We start from the raw sequence: 19,516 nt of genomic DNA, 5'->3' as shown, positions 1-19,516 counted from the left end.
GATACACAGAAATTTCTCGGAAGGAAAAAAAAAGTCGGGGGGGGGGGGGATGACATCAATTTAGCTCCAACTAAAATACCATGAGAAAAATCCCAAACTTTTAAGCCTGGTCTCAAACCTCTCAGAAAACTGCTTACCTCTGTTTTGTATCTGGTTAGGGACTAAGAACGGGGATGCCTTATCTGCAGCCCAAGGGGACTCACTTTAGTAACTAAAATACCCAAATGATCAACAGCAACAAGCTTGTGACCCTGCGCCTTGCCTGCACCAACGGCTGCTCCTTCCTCCATTTGAACCCAGGAAGGAAACTGCCCCCACCCCCCAGCCCCATGCCTCTCTGCCCAAAATGTGGGACCCGAGCTGCCGCTTTTACACAAGACGGGAGCCTCAGTCTTCAGCTTTCTAGCGTTCTTTATGGCATGAACCAGGAACGCAATGTGTTTACACAAACACAAAACAATTGTACATCAGCATCTTTACAATAATACTCATATACAAGTCTACAGGCATTATACACAAGGAGGTGCCGGCCAGGGCACCCCCTCCATCAGTTCTCTGCAGTCCCTCCAGCTGGGAGGAGCTAGGGTAGATGTGACAAGGCCAGGGTGTCCATCTTTTGGGCCTGTGGTCTGGGAGACAGCAGGTCTGCGAGGACCTCTTAGGCCCAGTCCTTGTTGGAGTTTGGAGTTAAGAGCACTGGGTACGATTGGGTCTCTGCCTTACTGACAGGCTAGTTGAGTAAATTTAATTAAAACTCCATGTGCGTGAGTGTGGGAAATCTGGAGTTGGGCCAGAGGGTGGCTCCCTGAGCTGGGGACCCAGAGATTGACGGTGACAGATGGGTCCCTTGGTAGAAGGGCCCATTCCTGAGATAAGCTGTGGTGGCCCCATGCTGACTGGATGGGTGGAGACTTCTCCAAGAACCCAGATGTGGACACAGTCAGTTGGGATTGGAAGCTCCTGGACATTGGCAGGTCAGGTGTGCACCAAGTACAGCCTGGGACACAGGCCGTAGCAGAGTGTCAGATAAAAGTCACAGAGTCACTTTCGCCTCCATAGCCCTCCTCCCTGCCGCCCTGCCCCTTGGGGGCCATGCTCCATTTCTGGCAGCACCATTGCCGCTGCCAGCCACGTCTGTCCCCACAGCCCCAGCTCAGCATGAACCTGGGCCTGAATGCTGGCAGGCCATCCTTTGCAAGGTTTGCTCAACATTAGACTGAGAACTGAGCACCAGGTAAAAGCAGCGACGGTCCTTGTTGGCCTTGCCGACCTGTGCGGCCACAGTTAGTTGTGTTTTAAATACTTTAGAAAAATAAGCCATCTCCAACACGAGGAGGCCCGCCGGTGTCCGCCAAGCGTGCACAGGAGGAGGATAAGCAGCCGCTCGGAGTGACTGGCCCGGCAGAGGACGCTGTTCCAGGCTGAGGAGCATCAGGGCTGGAAGCTGGCACATAGCTGCAGCCTGGCATCTCTGGGTCACGTGACAGTCCTTCCACCGGCATGCCTCTGGCATCCCTCAACCTGTTGCCATGACACTTCATACTCCCAGGGATGAGCTCAGACCCTCCCTTCCCACCCTCAGTCTTGAGCCCACTGTGGAGCGCAAACAGGCAGGACTCCTCAGCACTCTTTCCATGTCCATGGGGCTGCCCCAGGACTGAGGGGGTCTCAGGTGGGCCCTGAGGCAGGGCCTAGTCCAGGGGTTCTTGCTTTATCCGGACGGCAGTCGGGGTGGGTTGCGGTCGCCGCTCCTCCCGGCAAAGCACGTACTCGCTGAACTGGGAGGAGTCCACGCCACCCCCGCAGGAGGCAGCCACGCTGAACCCCCTCTGAAACAGCCTTTCTAGGACCTGCAGGGGAAGAAAAAGGGGTCAGCAGTGCCCAGCTGCTAGAGTTTGCCTGGCCTGGTAGGCAGCTGGGTGCCAGGCAAAGCAAGCTACCTTCTGATGGGTTTTAGACCCAGCTGCATCACCAGCTGGATCCTACCCTAGGCGGGAAAGGTGCAGTCAAGCCTCAACTTATCCAAGCAGGGTGGGCCTCTGCTATCCCACCCAGGCTGCTCCCTCCAACCCTCACGGGTGCATAGCCAGGAACTAGGGAAGCAAGAGGGGCTTTTGGGGTCCCTTCCCTGTTATCTAGGGTGTGCCCTACCCCAGCCCCCCCCCACATGGCCCCAGGCACCCCCTCTCTGAATCTCCTGCTCCAATAATGGAAAGCCCCTGCCCCCTAGCCTCAGGGCAGCCACCTGCTTCCTGGAGCTGAGTCCCAGATGGTCTGAGGCCTGAGGGCTCATCAGCTCAAAGAGTTCTAGGTGAAGGGAAAGAGGGGAGTCCTTTTGGTGTGTGAGTGAGTCTTGGAGGCCTACAAAGGCCTCCTGGGTTGTGTCTCTGGGAAGGTGGGGGCTGGCCCTACATCTGTGTCCTGCAAAGAGTAATCTCTTACTCTGAGCCTGCAGGAAGTGGGGGGGCTTTCCCCAAAGGGTCCCTTTTGTCCTAACCCCAAAATATGAGTGTCTCTGAGTCAGGAAAAAGCTTCCAGAAACAGGGAGCCGAGGCAGGAGGAGGCGAAGTTTGCATCCGGCCTGGGTTACACAGAAGATCCTGTCTCAGAAGGAAAGAAGTGCTCTAGGCAGCTGCTGCCTGCCAGTGGCCCCAGGGCCAGCCTCATGGGAAGGCTCCCTGCCTTTCCTGGTGCCTGGGTTTAATTTGAATCCAAAGTCAGCCTCTGCATGTTAAATGAAGCATGTTCCGTTGAAAATACTCTGGGCCTTTTTTTTTTTTTTTTTTTTTTATAGAACATCCTTTTAGGGGAAAAAGAAAAGTACAGATCAATTTTTTTAAGTCCATCCCCCAGGCACCATCATTTAATTATGAGCAAGGCATAAATTATGCATCCGGACATTGTTGCCTTTCCTGTATGGGTTTCGTCCACTCCATTCCGGGACTGACTCCCTCACCTCTCTCTGCATCCATGGCCCTCACCTGCACAGAGTTGAGTCGACAGTAGCCATTGAGGGGGAAACGGATGACGTGTGTGGGGTCCTGGTTCCAGCCAGCGTTGACGGAGTTGCACATGACATCACCCGTCTCAGGGAAGACCTCCTCAATGAGGGCTTTCTCGCCACTGAGTGCAATGCGTTCACCCAGGTCGGGGGTGACTCGGACCACCAGGCAGTCACAGGCCCGGCTACGCCGTCGCTGCTCCTGTTCCTGCTGCCAGCGCTCCAGCTCGCGAACCATGGGCTGCAGCTGGTAGTACCTCGCCTCCTCATACAGTAGGTTGAAGTCCTGTGGACAAACACATAGCGTCAGGGAAGCACCAGGCAGTCCCATCTGGGTTGCTCATCCTTTCCCTCTTCACAGACAGCTTAACTCCCAGATACAATGAGGACTAGGACGGTCATTTCCATCGTAGAGGTGAGCAAAGAAAGATTTCCAGTGCGTGTGCCCCCAACATACAGAATCTAAAGCAGGCTGAGTGCATCAGATGAGACTCTTCCTGGACCTTCAACCGGACGGCAAACAGAAGTGTCATAGAAAGCGCTGGAAGCTGCTAGTGGCGCACGCCTTTAGTCCCAGCACTGGGGAGGCAGAGGCAGGGGGATCTCTGTGAGTTAAGGCCAGCCTGGTCTACAGAGCGAATTCCAGGACAGCCAGGGCCATACAAAAAAACCCTGTCTAGGAAGAAGGAAGGAAGGAAGGAAGGAAGGAAGGAAGGAAAGAAGGAAGGAAGGAAGAGAAAGACCAAGCTAGAAGCTGAAACTATAGGGAGATAGGAGCTGGGTACATGCTGCCCTCCTTCACACTGTGCCCTTGCCCAGATCCCAAGCAGACCTTTAGGGAATGCATTTCACCCATCAGCCACAAGGGCTACAAACCCTCCTGAGCTGGCTTGCCCTCTTTACAATGAATATAAACACTGGACCCTGAGTGAAGATTAAAGGACAGGAGACCTGCCAAGCCTCTGTCCCTGCCAAAGCAGGTAGAGAATATGACAAGGTCCCTGGGAATGACGGTCCTGGGGCAAGGTCCTCACCAAACAGCCCATCCACAAAAACTGTCCCCTCAGACCCTGACACTAGCCGTGTGTGTGTGTGCTCACCAATTCTTGAGGGGCCTATGTCCATGACTCACGCCACTCAGTGCATAGGTGGTGACTGACGTCCCAGGGGAAAAGCAAGGGAGATCAACTCTCACAGCCCAGCCTGCACACCCAGCGTGTTTCTGTTGTTGGCCCCAGAGGCCCAGAATCCCATCATCAAGGCCCACCACGAGCTGTGACCCTGCCTGCTCTTCATAAAAGGTCTTTTCTCCCAGCTCTCACCAGCCCTGAGAGTTTTATATGACATCTTTATGCCAACTCTTTCCCCAAGCCTAGAATGTTCCAGGCACAGACTTTGACTCACTGACTCAGGGCTGAAGCTGCGAGCTGGACGCACCCTCCAGAGCCTCCTGACCCAATAACCCACACTCAAAGCCTTTGTACCTCTCTCCCCCAATGCCACTCTCTCCCTACTCCCAGCAAACCCAGAAACACAGTGACATAGCTAGCCTGTCCCCACTCCTTCTCCCTGCATCTCACAGCAGAGCCAGCGTGGTCCTCCCAGTTTGCAAACCTGATCACTCTGCCCCACTATCCTGCTATATGCTGAGCCACCCAGCAAGATGCAGGTCTCACCAGCAGCCTCCCCGTCTCCCCTCCCTTCCCGGATCCCAAAGCCCCAGATCTCCTCTCCATGTCATTAGGGTATCCACAATTGTCTGCTCCATTCTTCCTTCACCATCTAGCTCAACACTTTCCATCACACCCACCACCCAGGCCAGGTTTCCCCATCTTTTGATTAGGACTCTATTTTGTCTGTTTCTGCTTCTTTGTTTTGAGACACGTAGCCCTGGCTGGCCTGGAACTCCCTCTATAGACCAGGCTGGCCCCACCAAACTCACAAAGACTAGCCATAGCCAACATTTACCTCCCAAGTGTTGGGATTAAAGGTGTACGGCATCATTGTTGCTGACTTTTTCTAGACAGTGGCTTACTCTGTAGGCCAGATTAGCCAGAACACTCAGCAATCCCCCTGCCTTAATCTTGGAAGGCCTGGGACAAAGTGTGTATCTGGTGGGATCCATCACACCAGGCATGCACAATTTTCTGAAGCATTGGGCCCCATGCAATTGAGACTAAACCTCTATTTTCTAGGCTGGAAGAGGCAGAGCCCATGGCTTCCAGTGTAAGCTCTATTTTCAGACCGAATTCAGCTGTTGCCATTTAGTAACTGGGCTGGATGAAAAAGGGCCCCGGGGCTGCTGGTGCAGTAGTCGCTGCAGGAAGCCTCAAAGCAAGGAAGCACACAGACAGACAGACAGACAGACAGACACATTTGCCAGCAAGAGCCAGGCCTGAGTTATCTTCCCCTCATGATTTCCAGCACCTGAGAGGGGCTCAGCTCTGAGGCAGGGCCATAGAGAACCAGATCAGCTACCCAAGACAAGCTTATCCAGAGTCCTGGGAGTGATATTTGTTTAAACCCCCTAGCTCCCAGGGGTTTCCCCCCAGCTACAAACTGCAACAACGGACAGACACACAGACCTCTAACTCCTTAAACACAACTAACATCAACCTGGGGTAAGAGCCAAAGCTTAATTGTTGTTACACCCCGATAAATACTCTCAAGATGTGAGAAAGCAAAATGAGTTTGGAAAAACTGATTTAGCCCTCGGCTTCATTGGTTAGCTTTTGGTGGTCGCCATGACAACTGTGGGTCCGTTTGTTAAGTCGCAGCGTCCCCTGTGTAATGCCACGAGACACAGGCAGGGCAGGGGGTGCCGCTGGCTCGACTCACCTTGAAGTCATCTGGAAGCAGCAGTTTTGACGTCCGCAGGAAACTGAGTATATAGCGGAAAATCTCTCCGTCCCGGTCGATAAAATAATGTTGCTTCAGACTGTCTAGGACAATGGGCTCCGTGCCGTTGAAGAGGCGGCTTATTCTGGGAGAGACGGGCAAGATGGAATATTGGCAGGGTAGGGTTGAGGTCACCTGCCCCACCCCCACTCCTTGGAACTCACTCAGCTAGAGGGGCAAGAGGTCACCCTTAGGGACCTCTAAGGTAACTTGGAGACCTTGCCAATCCTGACAATTGTCAGCAAACACATGTGAGGCAGACAGGCTGCCTTCACATACACAGGACGCTAGGGCAGCCACGTCATCGCTCCAACCACCTTCAAGAGCTATAGCCAGCCAAGGGACATACCCAACTATGTCTGATGGCCCACTGACACATGGTCTGGAAAACCACATAAGCCAGCTGGTCCAAGCTGAACACACACCCACACACACCTACAGCAGAAAGACATGCCCAGAAAACATGTGTCGGCCACCCAGAGCTCTGGCTCCCAGTCAGCCACCTGCTAAATGTATGTCAACCAGCTAAGTCTCCAGAGACACACACCTTCTCACCCAAGCCACAACACCAACATCAAATAACAGCGCATTGCGTGCAGCCAATAGGTCCGGGATCACAGTCTCAGGCAGTGACACTCACCAGCTAACACAAGCAATCGACTCAGAGACATGACCCCATAACTGCCTCACTTAAGGAGCCACGGGGGAGAGACAGGCAAGGGAGAGCCTGCATTTGCATGCAAATCCCAGAGCACAGTGATCATGTGGTCCAAGACCTGGACAGGTACTCATGTATACCACACATGTGTGCATATCGGGTGAGAGAGGCTGGGACTGGGAACGACTCTAGTGCCTAGAAAGACAATGCTACAGACACAGGAGACCTTGGGGGAGCCCCGATGCCTCTCACTGTCCATTTCATGGCAGAGAAACCTGGCCTTGGGGCCTAGGCTACTGCCCCCTGCCCCCAAGCACACAATGGCGGGGTCTGGCTTGGCTAACTGCTCTGCAGATCTCAAACGCTAAGCTAGATAATCAGGAGCCCCAAAGTGGGTTGGGGGCAGCTAAGATCTTCACTTGGGAGCAGAAGGGAGGTGAGCAGTTCTTCAGTGGCTGGTTGACTTCGAGCCTGGGAGAACTGTTCCTAAGAAAGCCTTGGAGGCCGAGAGGTAGTGGCAAGTGCCTTTAATCCCAGCACCTGGGAGGCAGACACAGGCAGATCTCTGTGAGTTCCAGGCCAGCCTGGTCTACAAAGCCAGTTCCAGGACAGCCAGAGCAGTTACACAGAGAAACCCTGTCTTGAAAAACCAAAACAAACAAACAAAACGAAATGAAACAAAACAAGCCTCGGAGAACCAGGGAATTAGGGGGTAAGGGGACTTGTTGACTTGGCCTACACCAACCACCCTGCCCCCTCCAAGAATCCTCTCTCCTTGTCCTGTTCCTACAGCTACACACTCATTGCTCAGCCCAACTCAGCCACGCCCAGTCACAGCCACGTGCACCCAGAGCATGCCAGTTGCCAGAGCTGAGAAGTTCAGAGCCCCCAATGCCCTTCTTAGGTATTCCCAATCCACACAGTCCCATGTTCCGGTGGCCATGTAATCACTTGTTCTCATTCTGGGGACAGACGTGGCCCAGCCTGTCCCTAGGGGGTCAGTATAAAGGACAAGGTTGCCTGGCGGGTGGGAGTGAGCAGGTCAGAACCTGTGGGTTAGAGGCGTGGAGGCCTGAGCCTGAAGAACCAGAGGTACAACTGACAAACATAAATCCCGAGGGCTCCAGAGGCTGCTGGTGACAATGTCCTCCCCAGGACACTGGGAAGGGCAGTGCCAAGGGCCCACACCCAGGCCACTGTGCACTGACTCTCTCTCTCTCTCTCTCTCTCTCTCTCTCTCTCTCTCTCTCTCTCTCTCTGTCTCTGTCTCTCTGTCTGTCTCTGTCTCTCTCTCCCCCTCCCCCTGGGGGGGGCCCTCTGCCTGGTGACCCTGATGCAAACCCTTGTGAGTGCCGGGCAGCTCGTTTGAGAGCTGGCCCTGCAACACTTCAACATTTTTAGCTGCGGGGGCACCCAGAATCCCTGGACCCAGATGCGGCTAAGCCATGATATCAAACTGCCAGGGCAAACAGCTGAGGGTCCAAACCAGGTTCTGACAAGGAAGAGGTCAGAGGCAGCATACAGGTGAGTCAGCAAATTCACACCTCAGCCTTCCTGGGAACTCTTTCCACCCTCCCCCAGCCAAGAGTGCAAGCGTTCTGTTCTGTGTAGCAAGCAGAATGCTGGGTCTGGCTGGGTTCCAAGCTGCTCTGATGTTGGAGTTGGCAGAGGCTGCCTCGCGTCTGTCCTGTCAGTCTAGAGGATTCCCAGTCCACCCACAGCCCAAGGCTGGCAGGGTTCTAGGCTGTCTACTGAGCCAAGACAAGCAGGTTCTAGATCTTTCCATGGTTTGGTGTCTGTTCTGGGTCTAATGGCAGCAGGGCACCTCCTCTTAGGACAGAAGCCTTTCATGGCCCCAGCAACCAAGTCTTACAGTGACAGTGGGTGTGGGGCAGGCTGGAGGGACATTTTGGACAGCCACCACAAGGAAACTCTTAGCATTTCACAGCATCTCATGAGCAAGCTCCTGAGTTCTGTTTGGTGGCTTCACGTGCCTCTGTGGGAACCCTTCCTAGACCAGCCCTCTGCGGGCACAACTTCAGAGGTGCCCTGTGGAATAAGCTGGTGAGCTCGCTTTGGTGGCTGGGACCTGCACTATCCGGCCACTTGCCCTGATGATAAAGGGCGCCGTCATATTGCCTTCATTTTCCTTTTAAAGTGCCGACTGGCTTCCTGGGAGGTTTAGTGCGCGATGTTATTCCCTCTGAAGCTTCGTGTCAGCAGCAGCTAAGTGACACCAACGAGTAGGACGAAGGGAGAGGTAGACCATGAGTCCACTCTCAACCTCAGGCCATTTGCTCAGGCTGAACCAGAGGAGGCACCCAGTACCAGGCCCTCAGGGTCGAGGCCACCCCTATCAGCCAAGAGCCAGAGGCTGGAAGTACAATGCTGTGAGCTCAGAGATGGGAGGCAAGGGTCCCCTGACCCCTGCGGTACTCCCCAGGGTGGGACACTGTGGGCATCCGGAGCTGCCTCCGTGGGGAACCTCAACACTCTTACTTCTCCGTCTCCGCCTGGGCAATCAGTGGCACATTTTTTCCAGAATTGCAATAATCCACTTTTAAAAGCCGAGGGGACCTCAAGGGGCATTTTCCATACATAATAGCTCTGGAGCACCTCATAACATCTTGTCTTTACTGTGTCATGGGCCTCAGCTTCAGGCCTAGCAAACAGCTCTGAGGAACCAGAATTATCTAGGCAGAACGACATATTCACCCTGAGCCCAGCTCTGGTAAAGTACACGGCATACCCTCTGGGCATACCCAGGCCAGGCCGTGTCACATCACAGGTCCAAGTCCTCAGCTTCCCAGAGAAAGAGCCTGGCCCACCACACAACAGGTCGGGAAAATATTCCTCAGTCCCCAAAAGCCACTAGGGACAAACACGTGAAGGCAGCCCTCTCCCTGACCACCCACCCGGTCTGGGTGGTGACAGCCGCAGGAAGGCAAACGTTGGATTTCAGAAAACACTCTCCCAAGAAGGTTGTGGGCAAAGATTTTTATGAATCTCACTCACAAACACCGTCAGCCGATTAAGGGTTGATCTATCTCACACAACTCAGGAACGCCGCAGAAGGCAAAACTGAAATTAAATGAAGAAAATCCGTCTCCTAGCCTAGACAGGGCTCTGCAAGCAAGCATGCGGCCAAAGCCGTGTACTGCCTCATGGCTCCTGCCCTGCCAACGCTGCTTGTTCATAACGACTCCGTACCTAGTCTGTGTTGCCACTGTCTGAACCAGACACAAAATCTACTTCCAGCATTCCCCTCTCCGGGCACTCCTATAAAGATGAGGGCTCCGCCCAGACACCTCTGCACACTGAAATCCTCTAGGCTCTGAGCAGCCACCCTGGTGATGAGCCCTCGGTGTCTAGGGGATTAATTAATTTCTCTTCTAATTTTAAATGTATAAAAGAGAGGTGATGCCTGACAGGCCTGCCCTCCCGCTGGCCAATGGTGCTTGCTGCCATATCATGCCAGGGGCAAGCAGCATGGGCCCAGCAAGCTGCACACAGAGTCACCTGTAGATGTGCACGGAGATACAGCCCACCCTATCAGTCTCGCCTCCAGCTGCTGGGCCAAGGTGTGTCCTTGGGAACTAAATCCACGAGAAGAGCAAGTGAGTTGGCAGTACCCATGCAGCTAAGGGTCCCTCCTAGGACGAGTCTGAAAGTCCCCAGCCAGGGTCCTGGTCACAGATAGTTCCCTACATTACAAGGCATTGAACTCATGCTCAACCACTGTCAAAAATATCCCCGACTGTCCTGCAATTTCTAACTCATCGTTACATCCTCCAGCTCCAAAGGAAGCTTGTTCCTAGCGCCTCGGGTCAAACGGTGGCCACCCCCCCAAAAAAGGAGGGTACAACCAGAACTGGTACACACCATTCCTTTTCCCAAGGGTAAGGACAGGACACAGCATTGACCATGCCCACTCTCACCTGACTGAGTGTCACTCTGTGAGACTCCCCAGCCAGCTGCTGGCCAGGCTCACGTGGGACTGGAGCTCCGTGCTATACCACAAAGGCTACCAGTGTAGGGCCAAAAGCCCCAGTCAGAAGTGGCAACAGCAAGCAAGGATCTCTCAAATCCTCAGAAGCACCGGGGAGCGACCGACCTTGGTGTAAGAACCCTATGAACACCACGTGCCCAACACTGGGAGCGGAGCTCTTACCTGGAGTCAGGGTACTTGGTGAGTGTGGCCAGGCTGCTGGTATACATGTGACCACCTACATCAATGTGCACAGGTGCATTGGCTTTGGTGAGCTGAGCTGGCAGTGGGATCCCCTGGGCAGCCAGGGGAGACACAGGCGACCGGGTGAGTGACAGCCGGGACATATTTCCTCCCTCCTAGAGATAGAAAGAAATTGAAAAACAAGGGCTTTTTTTAAAACGTCCATTTATTTCGAATGTGATCACAGATTTAATCAGATCACTTCTGCTGGTGCCTGATCACATATTCAGCTGACAAATTATGGCCACCACTGTAATTAAGTGTATTTGCATCTTTTTCTTCAAAGTACTGGGGTTGGGGGGGGGGAGTAGGGAGAAGGATGCTTATTAGCAATAAGAAATCAAGAAAAAAAATTTTTTTTCAAGGTGTCAGCCTCCAGGGGCATAAAACAAACTGCAAAATTCTAATTAAAGGTCGCGGGCTTATGTGTTAGATGTGAAATATCCCCTGACAAACGAATCACCAATTTGTGAATTGGGATTCAGGGGTTTTTTGCAAGTTTGTCTCAGTAACGAGACACCTCTAAATTAGTGACTTCCTCGGCACCTAAGGCGCCGAGCTTCATACATGTAGTAAATTTCTCATCAAATTAAGAGCATTTTCGTTTCAAAAAAAAATACATAATCGTACAGTCGGTCGATATCTATCTCCTAAGTGCTGGGTCCCAGAAGACCTGCAGCTAGCTGAGCAGGTTCCCTAGAAAAGAGCAGAGGGCTGAGGGGCTGACCGAGCCCACCCTGCAGGCTCACCGAGGTGGTACCGCCACTGCCGTGGTGTGCGTTAAGCGAGGACCCGCTCGGCCGCTCCTTGCGGTGAGGCATCTAGGCTTCCATCCCTGCCCAGAGTATCTGTGGGGAGCAGAGACAGCGGGCTTATTCCTCAGGAGCTATGGGCACCGAACCTCCCCTGGGGTCAATGATTTTTACAAAGATGCCATCTGGGACCCCATATATACCAGGCAGCCCTCCAGGTTCCATCCAGCACTCTACACCCCAAAGCAGACCTCCAGGCTACAGCCCCCCCTCTTACACAAACACACACACACACATTTTCTAGGCAGCTCCATGTCTGCTAATTTGGCTAATGACAGCCTAAAACATATGCTCGCCATTATTGCCCTGCAATGTTTCAGAACAAATCTGATTTCTTTGGTATTTTGAGTTAGAGCCATGTTACCAAGCGTGTCTCCTCTTGCATCAGTGGAGAGATCCTTGGGGAAGTGCAGCTCCCCTCAAATGACCGGGGAGCCCAGGACCTCTCACCACCCAGTTAAGATGCAATTTGTATAGGACACCTTTTTCCTAAGAAGCCTGGGCTCAGAGATGAGGACAAGTCACTGGGGAAGCCACCAATCACCTACGGTTCCCAAAGCAGACAGAACCTGCCTTTGTTTGCCTACTCTGCACCTCCCTGCTTCTCCACAGACCCCCAGAATGGTGCTGCCTGAGCCTAATGTATTCCAGACCCCCTCAGGATCACAGGCCCTTGAGGCATGGAGAGCTGGCCAGACAGCAATCAGCAAATGGGCTTTCTCCCCTCCTCACCAGAGCTACTCAGGGACTTTCCTATGAGCCAGACACCTGAAATAAAATTTTGCCTCAGTCCCCAGAAGCTCCCCGAGGGGGCTTTTTTAAGGGACCCATGCAGGAGGGTGGAAAAGGGAAGGTTTCTGGCTACCACTTCTACTCACTTAGGGCTGTCTCAAAGGGAGACAGAAGACACACACACACACACACACACACACGCACTCACTGTGGGGGATTCCACAAACATAACCTGGATTTCTCTGACACACGTTTAACCCTTATGGGTCAGCTACAGGGTAACCTGGGTACCCACATGATGCCCTCTCAAACTATCTTCTAGAGCCATGCCTTAAAATTTGACATCCAATTATCAAATATGGTGAGAGGCACATGGACTCAAATGTAAGACTCCGCCCCTCCCTCCTAAGATTTGTTCTGTACCCCAGTGCCCTGGGTAGTTCTCTAACCTGAAACTGTTTGGGGTGAGGGGAAGGTGCTCTCTTCCCATGGAGACAGCCTGGTAAGGCCCCTGTTTTGGACATTCCAAGTCACTTATCTCAAGGAAGTTTTTGAGGAGTGAAAACAGACCCGAGGGATGGATTATCCAGCCCTGGGAGGTCAGAAGGGAAGACCCACTAAGGGTCAATAGGGCTTGAAGGAATTCCCACCCAAATTCTACCAAAGCACCGAGTTTCCTCCACTACCAGGGCCCAACTCAGAAGTGACAAGTAGCATCAAGCGCCCATCTCCCAAGCTGCCCCAAAGTGTTTGCCGCAGCACAAACCAGAAACTCACCATTGGAAGCCCCAGGCCTTACGCCTTGACCCGAATCTCCACGACTCCCTCTGACAAATGCATCTACGGTGGACCACGACCCGTCTCCAGAGGCCACTGCTGGGATCACAAGCATAAAAAAAAAAAAAATAAGTTCATTTGATAAGAGACACAAGTTCACTGCATCAAACACCACGACGACGACCCAGACTCGGCTGAGGAGGCTTGGCCAAGCAGCCTGTTGCAGGGACTTCAGCGGGTTTGCAAACTGGCCCAGCATTGACCCGCTTCTCCAAGCTGTGGTGGGAAGACCCTGGTCCCGCGCCCACCCGCAGCCGGGCCCCGCCCGGCTCGGCAGAGGGAAGTGAGCAGAATGCCACGCTCATTTACACACACAATGATTTTGTGTCCCATTGTGCTCGCAGTTGTTCAGCTCTCTGGGGGTGATTAAACTGGCTGAGCTGCGGCAGCTTGAGACGATTTCACTAAATCGCTTCTTCGTGAAGTCGCTTCTTGGCTAAGCTGTTATTTTAACCATAAAAGGTAAACAGAAGGCGCCTCTGAGTTCCCTGCAGCTCTGCGCCCTGGGCGCCTGCCCGGAGCGACAGTGCCAGGGGCGCGCAGGACGGTCCAGGGGGTGGACTGAGAGGGACGCGGCGGGCGGGCGGGCGGGCGAGCGGGCCACCTGGTGCGCGACAGCCCCGCCGCAGAGCCCGCCGGCCCAAGCCAACAACTTCGGGGCTGCAGGAGCCGGCGGGGCCGCACCTCCGGCGCCGCGGGGCGGGGAGGCCAAGGTACCCTAAGGGCCCAGCGAGGAAGGGGTGGGAGAGCGGTGGGGGCGGAGACCAAGTTAAATCAAGAGGCAGACACTTCAAGACCACAGATGGGAAGCTCGCCTAATTAAGGACGTAAAAGCGCTTTTGTTCTCAAAGTTTATTGTTGCCGGGATTTAAAAAAAAATTAATTGAAACTAATGCTGTTATTCACTCGTGCAGTTAAATTCCTCCATGCGCATTTGAGACACGGAGTGAAAACTTGAAGGTTTTTATCTTTCTGCAGTCGGGGGATTTCTTGAAGGGAGGGCAGAGGGGCGCGCAAAGGGAGAAATGGGGGGGGGTGTCCGCATCCAGGTCAGGGGGTGCGTGTGGGCAGCGGAGACACGGAGGGAGACCCGGGTCCGGTCTGGGGACCGCCACCAAGCAGTGCGTCTGGCACGGGACTCGTGGGGTGGGCGTCAGAGGACGCACCGTCTGTCTGTCCCGTTAGAGACTTTCCCCCTCCCCTTTTCTCGGATTTGGGCGCCAACCCGGTGCCGTGCGCCCCGAAACCCCCAGCTGCAGGGAGCGGGTTTCAGAAAAGTCATCGGCTCTGCAGGGCAGTCGAGCCGGCACTGCAAGCCGCGAGCCGAGGACCTGGACGCAGTGCAGCGCGCGGCAGGCAGGCAGGCAGGCAGGCAGGAAGCAAGCAAGGAAGGAAGGAAGGAAGGAAGACCGGAGCCGGGCCGGGCCAGCAGGGCGGGCGGGGAGGGTCCACCCGCGGCCAGGACCAGCCCACGTGGGCACCCCCGCCCCGTGCGCGCCAGGCCTTTGTGCCGGGCGTCCCCCACGCCGCCAGCCCGTGCGCTCAGCCGAGGGACAAAGCGGCTCGCCCACCCCCCCCAACCCAAGCCCCCAGCCCCCAGCCCAGGTCCCGGCCCCGGGCTCGGGCCGAGTGACTTTCTCGGCAGTGCCGCCACTTTGGGGAGCAGGGGTGCGCGGCGCTGAGCCGTGGCCGCCCGCGCTGGGCTTACCTCGGAGCCGGAGCGGCGGATCGGGCTCGGGCTCGGGCTCGGGCGCAGCCCCCGCCCCCCGCAGCCGCCGGTGTCGGGCGCCCGGCGCAGCCTGGTCGCCTGGGTGCTCGATGCGCGCGGGTCGCTCCGGTCTCGTCCTGGAGTTACTTTCTCTCTCGCCCCCAACCCTCCCCCACCCACCCTCCCGCCCGCCCCGGCCCCCGCTCCGCGCGGCCCCCCCGGCGCGCCGCGCCGGGGCTCCCCTCCGCCGCCCTCCCCTCGCCTCCTCCCCTCCTCTGCTCGCCGCGGCCGCCGCCGCCGCCGCCGCCTCTTCGCACCGCTCTCCGGCTGCCCTCCCGCCGCTCCCACCCTCTCTCCTCCCTCTCTCCCTCTCTCTCTCTCTCCAGAGGCTTCCTCCCCCCCGATGGCTGGGGGGGAAAAGAGAGACAGAGAGAGAGCAAAAAACGATCCAGCCCCCCAAACCCTGCCGGTAGCCTGCGCGCCTCGCCGCGGCCCAGCCCGGATTGCAAAGGGCAGCGATCCGGTTCCAAATTACCCCGGCGCGGCGAGCGCGAGCGAGCGGGCGGGCGAGCGGGCGAGCGGGCGCGCGCGGGCGACTCCTGGCTCCGGGCTCAGTTGCGCCTCGGGGCAGAGGATTAGAGTCGCAATTAGCTCCGCGCGCCCGCGCCTGCCGCGCTCGGCGACAAAAATGCACCGTCCCCCCCACCACCCCACCGCCGCCGCCACCGCTTCCTTTCCAACCCCACGATCCCCACCCGTGGTGCCCGGAGCTCGGTGCCTCGGTGCCGGGGGGAGGGGGGCGGAGAGGGCTCGGCCGGGACCCTTCCCGGAGCGCTGCGCCCGGGACCCCGCGCCCTGTGCGCCCCAGCCCCCCGCCGTCCGGCCACGCGGCGCCCGGGCCTCCTCCGGGCTCCGGGAGGGGGCGGGGGAGACTGATTTTAATCATTGTCATTTCATCTGATGTAATATTTCCCCGGGCGCTTTCAGCTGGGCATAAATTTTCGACTCCCAAATAAGTAACACAGGGCACGTTTCTCACATTTCTCGACTCCTCGGTTACAAAGAGGAGAGAAGCAGCCGCCGCCGCCGCCGCCGCGGCGCCCCGGGGCTCAGGGCGGGACTTGGTGTGGGGAGGGGAGGGGAGGGAAACTGGGCTGCCAGGCGGCTTCACCTCCCTCCCTCCTTCCCTCCCTCTCCCTCCCTCCCTCCTTCTTCCCCGGGGTCTCGGCCCCGCTGCCCCTCTCCCGGGGAGCAGCGCCGCCCGTGACGTCCGCGGACGCGCGGTGGCCCCCGCGGGGGAGGGGCGCGGGGCACCCGGCCGGCCGCTCGCTCGCCCGCCCCGGGCCGCTCGCACCATTTCCTGCACGAGCGCGGCGCGATGGGGACGGCGGCGGCCGGAGGTCCCCGCCGCGCGGGGCCTGAGCCCAGGATGCCCCTGGCTGCTCCCCGCTGCCCCTTCCTCCCGCTCCTCCTCCTCCTTCGCTTGCGCCCCGCCCGCCCCTCCTCCTCCTCCTCCTCCTCCTCCTCCTCCTCCTCCTCCTCCTGCTCGACCATTTCCCGGCTCCTAGGAAACAGATCGTGGCCGGTGCGCTTTGCCCACACTGCGCCCCCGCCTGGTTCCCGGGACGCCGGGGCCAAAGCCAGGCTTTCGGCTAGGAAGGCGGGTGCGCTCCGCCTGGGAGCGGCGCCCTGGTCCCCTTCGCCGGCTCCGGCCGGGCCTGGGCGCCCTCTACTGGCCAAATTCCTGGGGGTGCTCTCGAGGTCAGACCCCAGCCCTGTAGAAAGAAGATTGGGGCAGGGGGCGGGGTACCTAGTCTCCCCTGCTTCCAGGGGGCCTCTGGTGCCAAGAAAGCATCCCGACCCGCGCATCTGTAACTTCACGCGGGAATAAGAAACTTTCCTCCCGAGGGATTTATTTATTTATTTATTTATTTATTTATTATCTCAAACTACTGGAGAAGGGGGGGAAATTTTCTCATTAAAGTTACATCCCCGCAGTTAGTTCAATTACTTGATATATGCAGAAGATGTTGTAAATTTATAGATTTAAATAGCTTACAAAGATGCCGCAGGCCCCATCAGTTAATTTCCTTAATTTATGGATTTTTAAGCTGCTCCAAGAACAGAAAGAGGCCTGGGAAGTAGGTCAGGGATCTGAGCTGTGGGGTCCACGGCTGCCCACGTTTGCTTTCCACGCTCCGGAACCCCCTGGGCTTCTAGCTCCCAGGTTCGTGTAAAACAGTGCTACTCTTCCGGCTAGCATCGGGTGAGGTCCAGCTCGCCAGCTGGCTTCCTCAATCTTTTGACAGTCTACGGTAGTGGAAACAGCCAAACTTCCCGGTGTTGAAGAAGGTGACCCTTAGAACAAAGGGAACACAACTTTGCAAGGACGGTATTCACTCACAGTCCTGCCTGGAGTCCTTCCTGGAGCTGGCTGGTGGGCGAGTGCCCTCAGCTCCAGGAATAGAACTTTACCCATGTCTTTGGAGAGAGGAGGGTCAGGGAAGCATGCTAGGATTACCTGAGGACCAAGGACCCTCCGAAAACTACTTGTCATGGCCCGAGTGGCTGTTGGCGAGTCTTTGTTTTGTGTTCAATATGGTTGAATACATACATATAAATTCAAACTTAAAAGATTGGCATGAGCTTAACTGTTTCAGGAAGCCACGGTGGCAATGTGATCAGGACTGGTATTCATGATTTAACATTTCTTTTCCCTCTAGATGAAATTTCTGAGATTCACAAGGCACATGTCAAGGACGGGTGTATAAATGGATTTTTATTTATTCACAACTCCACGACTAATTGCTTCCCTTTGCCTCAAGGCCACCAGATTGGTTTTAATATGACACTTCAAAAGTATTCATAGAACTCCAGAGATAGCAAGTGTCATTGTTTAAGAGACAAATCTCACCGTGATTCTGCTGACCCCGAAAAAGAGCAGGTTTCACTTTATTTTAAATTCCTACATTTTTTAACTTTCACTTGATAGCAACTATATTAAAAATGCACAATTTAATCAGAGTAAGGGCTGACCATTTATTTCCTTCATGCCATAAGTCTTTGTTTTCATGTTCTCCAATCCCTTTATTGAAATGCTGAACTCTGTGTGTGTGAGAAAGAGAAGGAGAGAGAGAAAGGGAGAGAGAGAGAGAGAGAGAGAGAGAGAGAGAGATTATGAAAAGCATTAATTTAGGTCTTAGTTTCTTCTCAAGTTTTTTTTTCCAAGTTCCCGGCTGAAGCTGCTGGAGGGATGGCTCTGCAGTCCACACACGCTGCTCTTGCAGAGCATAGGAGTTCAGGCACTCACTCGGCAGCTCACAACTGCCTACAACTCCAGCTCCAGGGGCTCCCACACCCTTCTTCCGGCCTCCAAGGGAACCTACATACATGCGTGTTACCCCCTCCCCTGATACATAATCTAAAATAAAAGAAATTAAGTTGCTAGCTTAATGTCAACCGCCTCTTACAGCAAGAGAAGTTGGCATAGCTCCTGACAGGCGGTTAGTGATCTGTGGCATTTATTCCAGTGGGAGTACATTTGTAAATTGAGGGTGCATGATTAGGACTGGAAACACCGGGACACGGTGTGGACTATTTCTTTCATAACTACCATCCAAGAGATGAAACTGCATGAACCCAGGCAGAACTTTGTGTGTCGCTCGGATTTGACTAGCGCTGAGTCTTCACAGTCTGCAAAGCAGTCAGGATCTTCTGTGCTCAGTGTGGAACACCCCCCCCCCCCTCAACACACACACACACTTAAGTTTCCACACAAAGCACAAGCCAGGGCAATCCTGTTAGCGGAAGGGTGCAAAGCCAAAGCTAGTGAATCGTGGTAGTGCAGGCCTAGCACTCGGGCCTGAGGGAGGTGGATCCTGAGCTCTAGTCCAGACTGAGACCCTGACTCAAACAATGACCCTCCGAACAGGCCCTGGGTTGGAAGGAGGAAATGAACCTTGGATAAGGTGAGGTAGCCGGCTTCCAGATTCTTAGGACCATCGGATGAATAGCCTGAGGGTCCTTCATCCTGGTGGAAGGAGGGATAAGTGTGCAGGGGAACTGGGTAGAGACATCTATTCTCCCAACTGGAGGAGGCTTCCTGGGGTCAAAGCCAGACCTGCCTGCATCTGTAGCTACCTCAAGACTAAGAGCGGGCTCTAGGCTGGAGCCAGACTGGCCCAGAGCACACAGCATGACCTTTACCTGGCGCTGCCTCCACCGTCTGAATTTTTAAAATCTTTGGTGGTGTTGTTTGTTTTTTGGGACAGGGTTTCTTTCTGCAGACCTGTTTGTCCTGGAACTCATTATATAACCTTGAACTCAGAGATCCACCTGTCTCTGCCTCCTGAATGCTGGGATTAAAGATGTGTGCCTCTATCACCTGGCTTTAATTTTTTTTTGTTTTGTTTTGTTTTTTTTTTTGAGACAGGGGTTCTCTGTGGCTTTGGAGCCTGTCCTGGAACTAGCTCTTGTAGACCAGGCTGGCCTAGAACTCACAGAAATCTGTCTGCCTCTGCCTCCAGAGTGCTGGGATTAAAGGCATGCGCCACCACCACCCAGCGGCTTTAATTTTCTTTCGAAACAAAATATCAAAATATTTTTTTGTTGTTGTTTTTTTGTTTTTTTTCGAGACAGG

The 19,516-nt window shown here is 55.0% G+C and overlaps 1 protein-coding gene across 6 annotated transcripts; it reads right to left on the bottom strand.

Annotated features, from left to right (window-relative positions):
- Nucleotides 1–393: 393 nt before the first annotated feature.
- Kctd15 (potassium channel tetramerization domain containing 15) lies at nucleotides 394–16,010 on the bottom strand. 6 transcript variants are annotated; one of them, XM_027430271.2, is made up of 7 exons: nucleotides 15,917–16,010; nucleotides 13,110–13,208; nucleotides 11,538–11,636; nucleotides 10,729–10,904; nucleotides 5,840–5,984; nucleotides 2,982–3,287; nucleotides 394–1,850 (listed from the first exon to the last, which is right to left on the bottom strand). In XM_027430271.2, exons 3-7 carry the CDS (start codon nucleotides 11,607–11,609, stop codon nucleotides 1,692–1,694), a joined length of 858 nt encoding a protein of 285 aa, XP_027286072.1. In that variant the 5' UTR covers nucleotides 11,610–11,636; nucleotides 13,110–13,208; nucleotides 15,917–16,010; the 3' UTR covers nucleotides 394–1,691. The 6 variants fall into 6 exon arrangements, with proteins under 6 accessions (XP_027286072.1, XP_035305328.1, XP_027286073.1 ...); XM_035449437.1 differs by having other exon boundaries at nucleotides 13,110–13,205; nucleotides 15,917–16,002; XM_027430272.2 differs by lacking the exon at nucleotides 15,917–16,010 and adding an exon at nucleotides 15,633–15,843.
- Nucleotides 16,011–19,516: the final 3,506 nt, after the last annotated feature.

This window comes from Cricetulus griseus, chromosome 9 (genome assembly GCF_003668045.3).
Source record: "Cricetulus griseus strain 17A/GY chromosome 9, alternate assembly CriGri-PICRH-1.0, whole genome shotgun sequence".
In the NCBI taxonomy this organism is placed as follows: Eukaryota; Metazoa; Chordata; class Mammalia; order Rodentia; family Cricetidae; genus Cricetulus; species Cricetulus griseus.
Note: the sequence above shows the minus strand (reverse complement) of the source record. Positions and strands in the feature narration are given on the sequence as shown.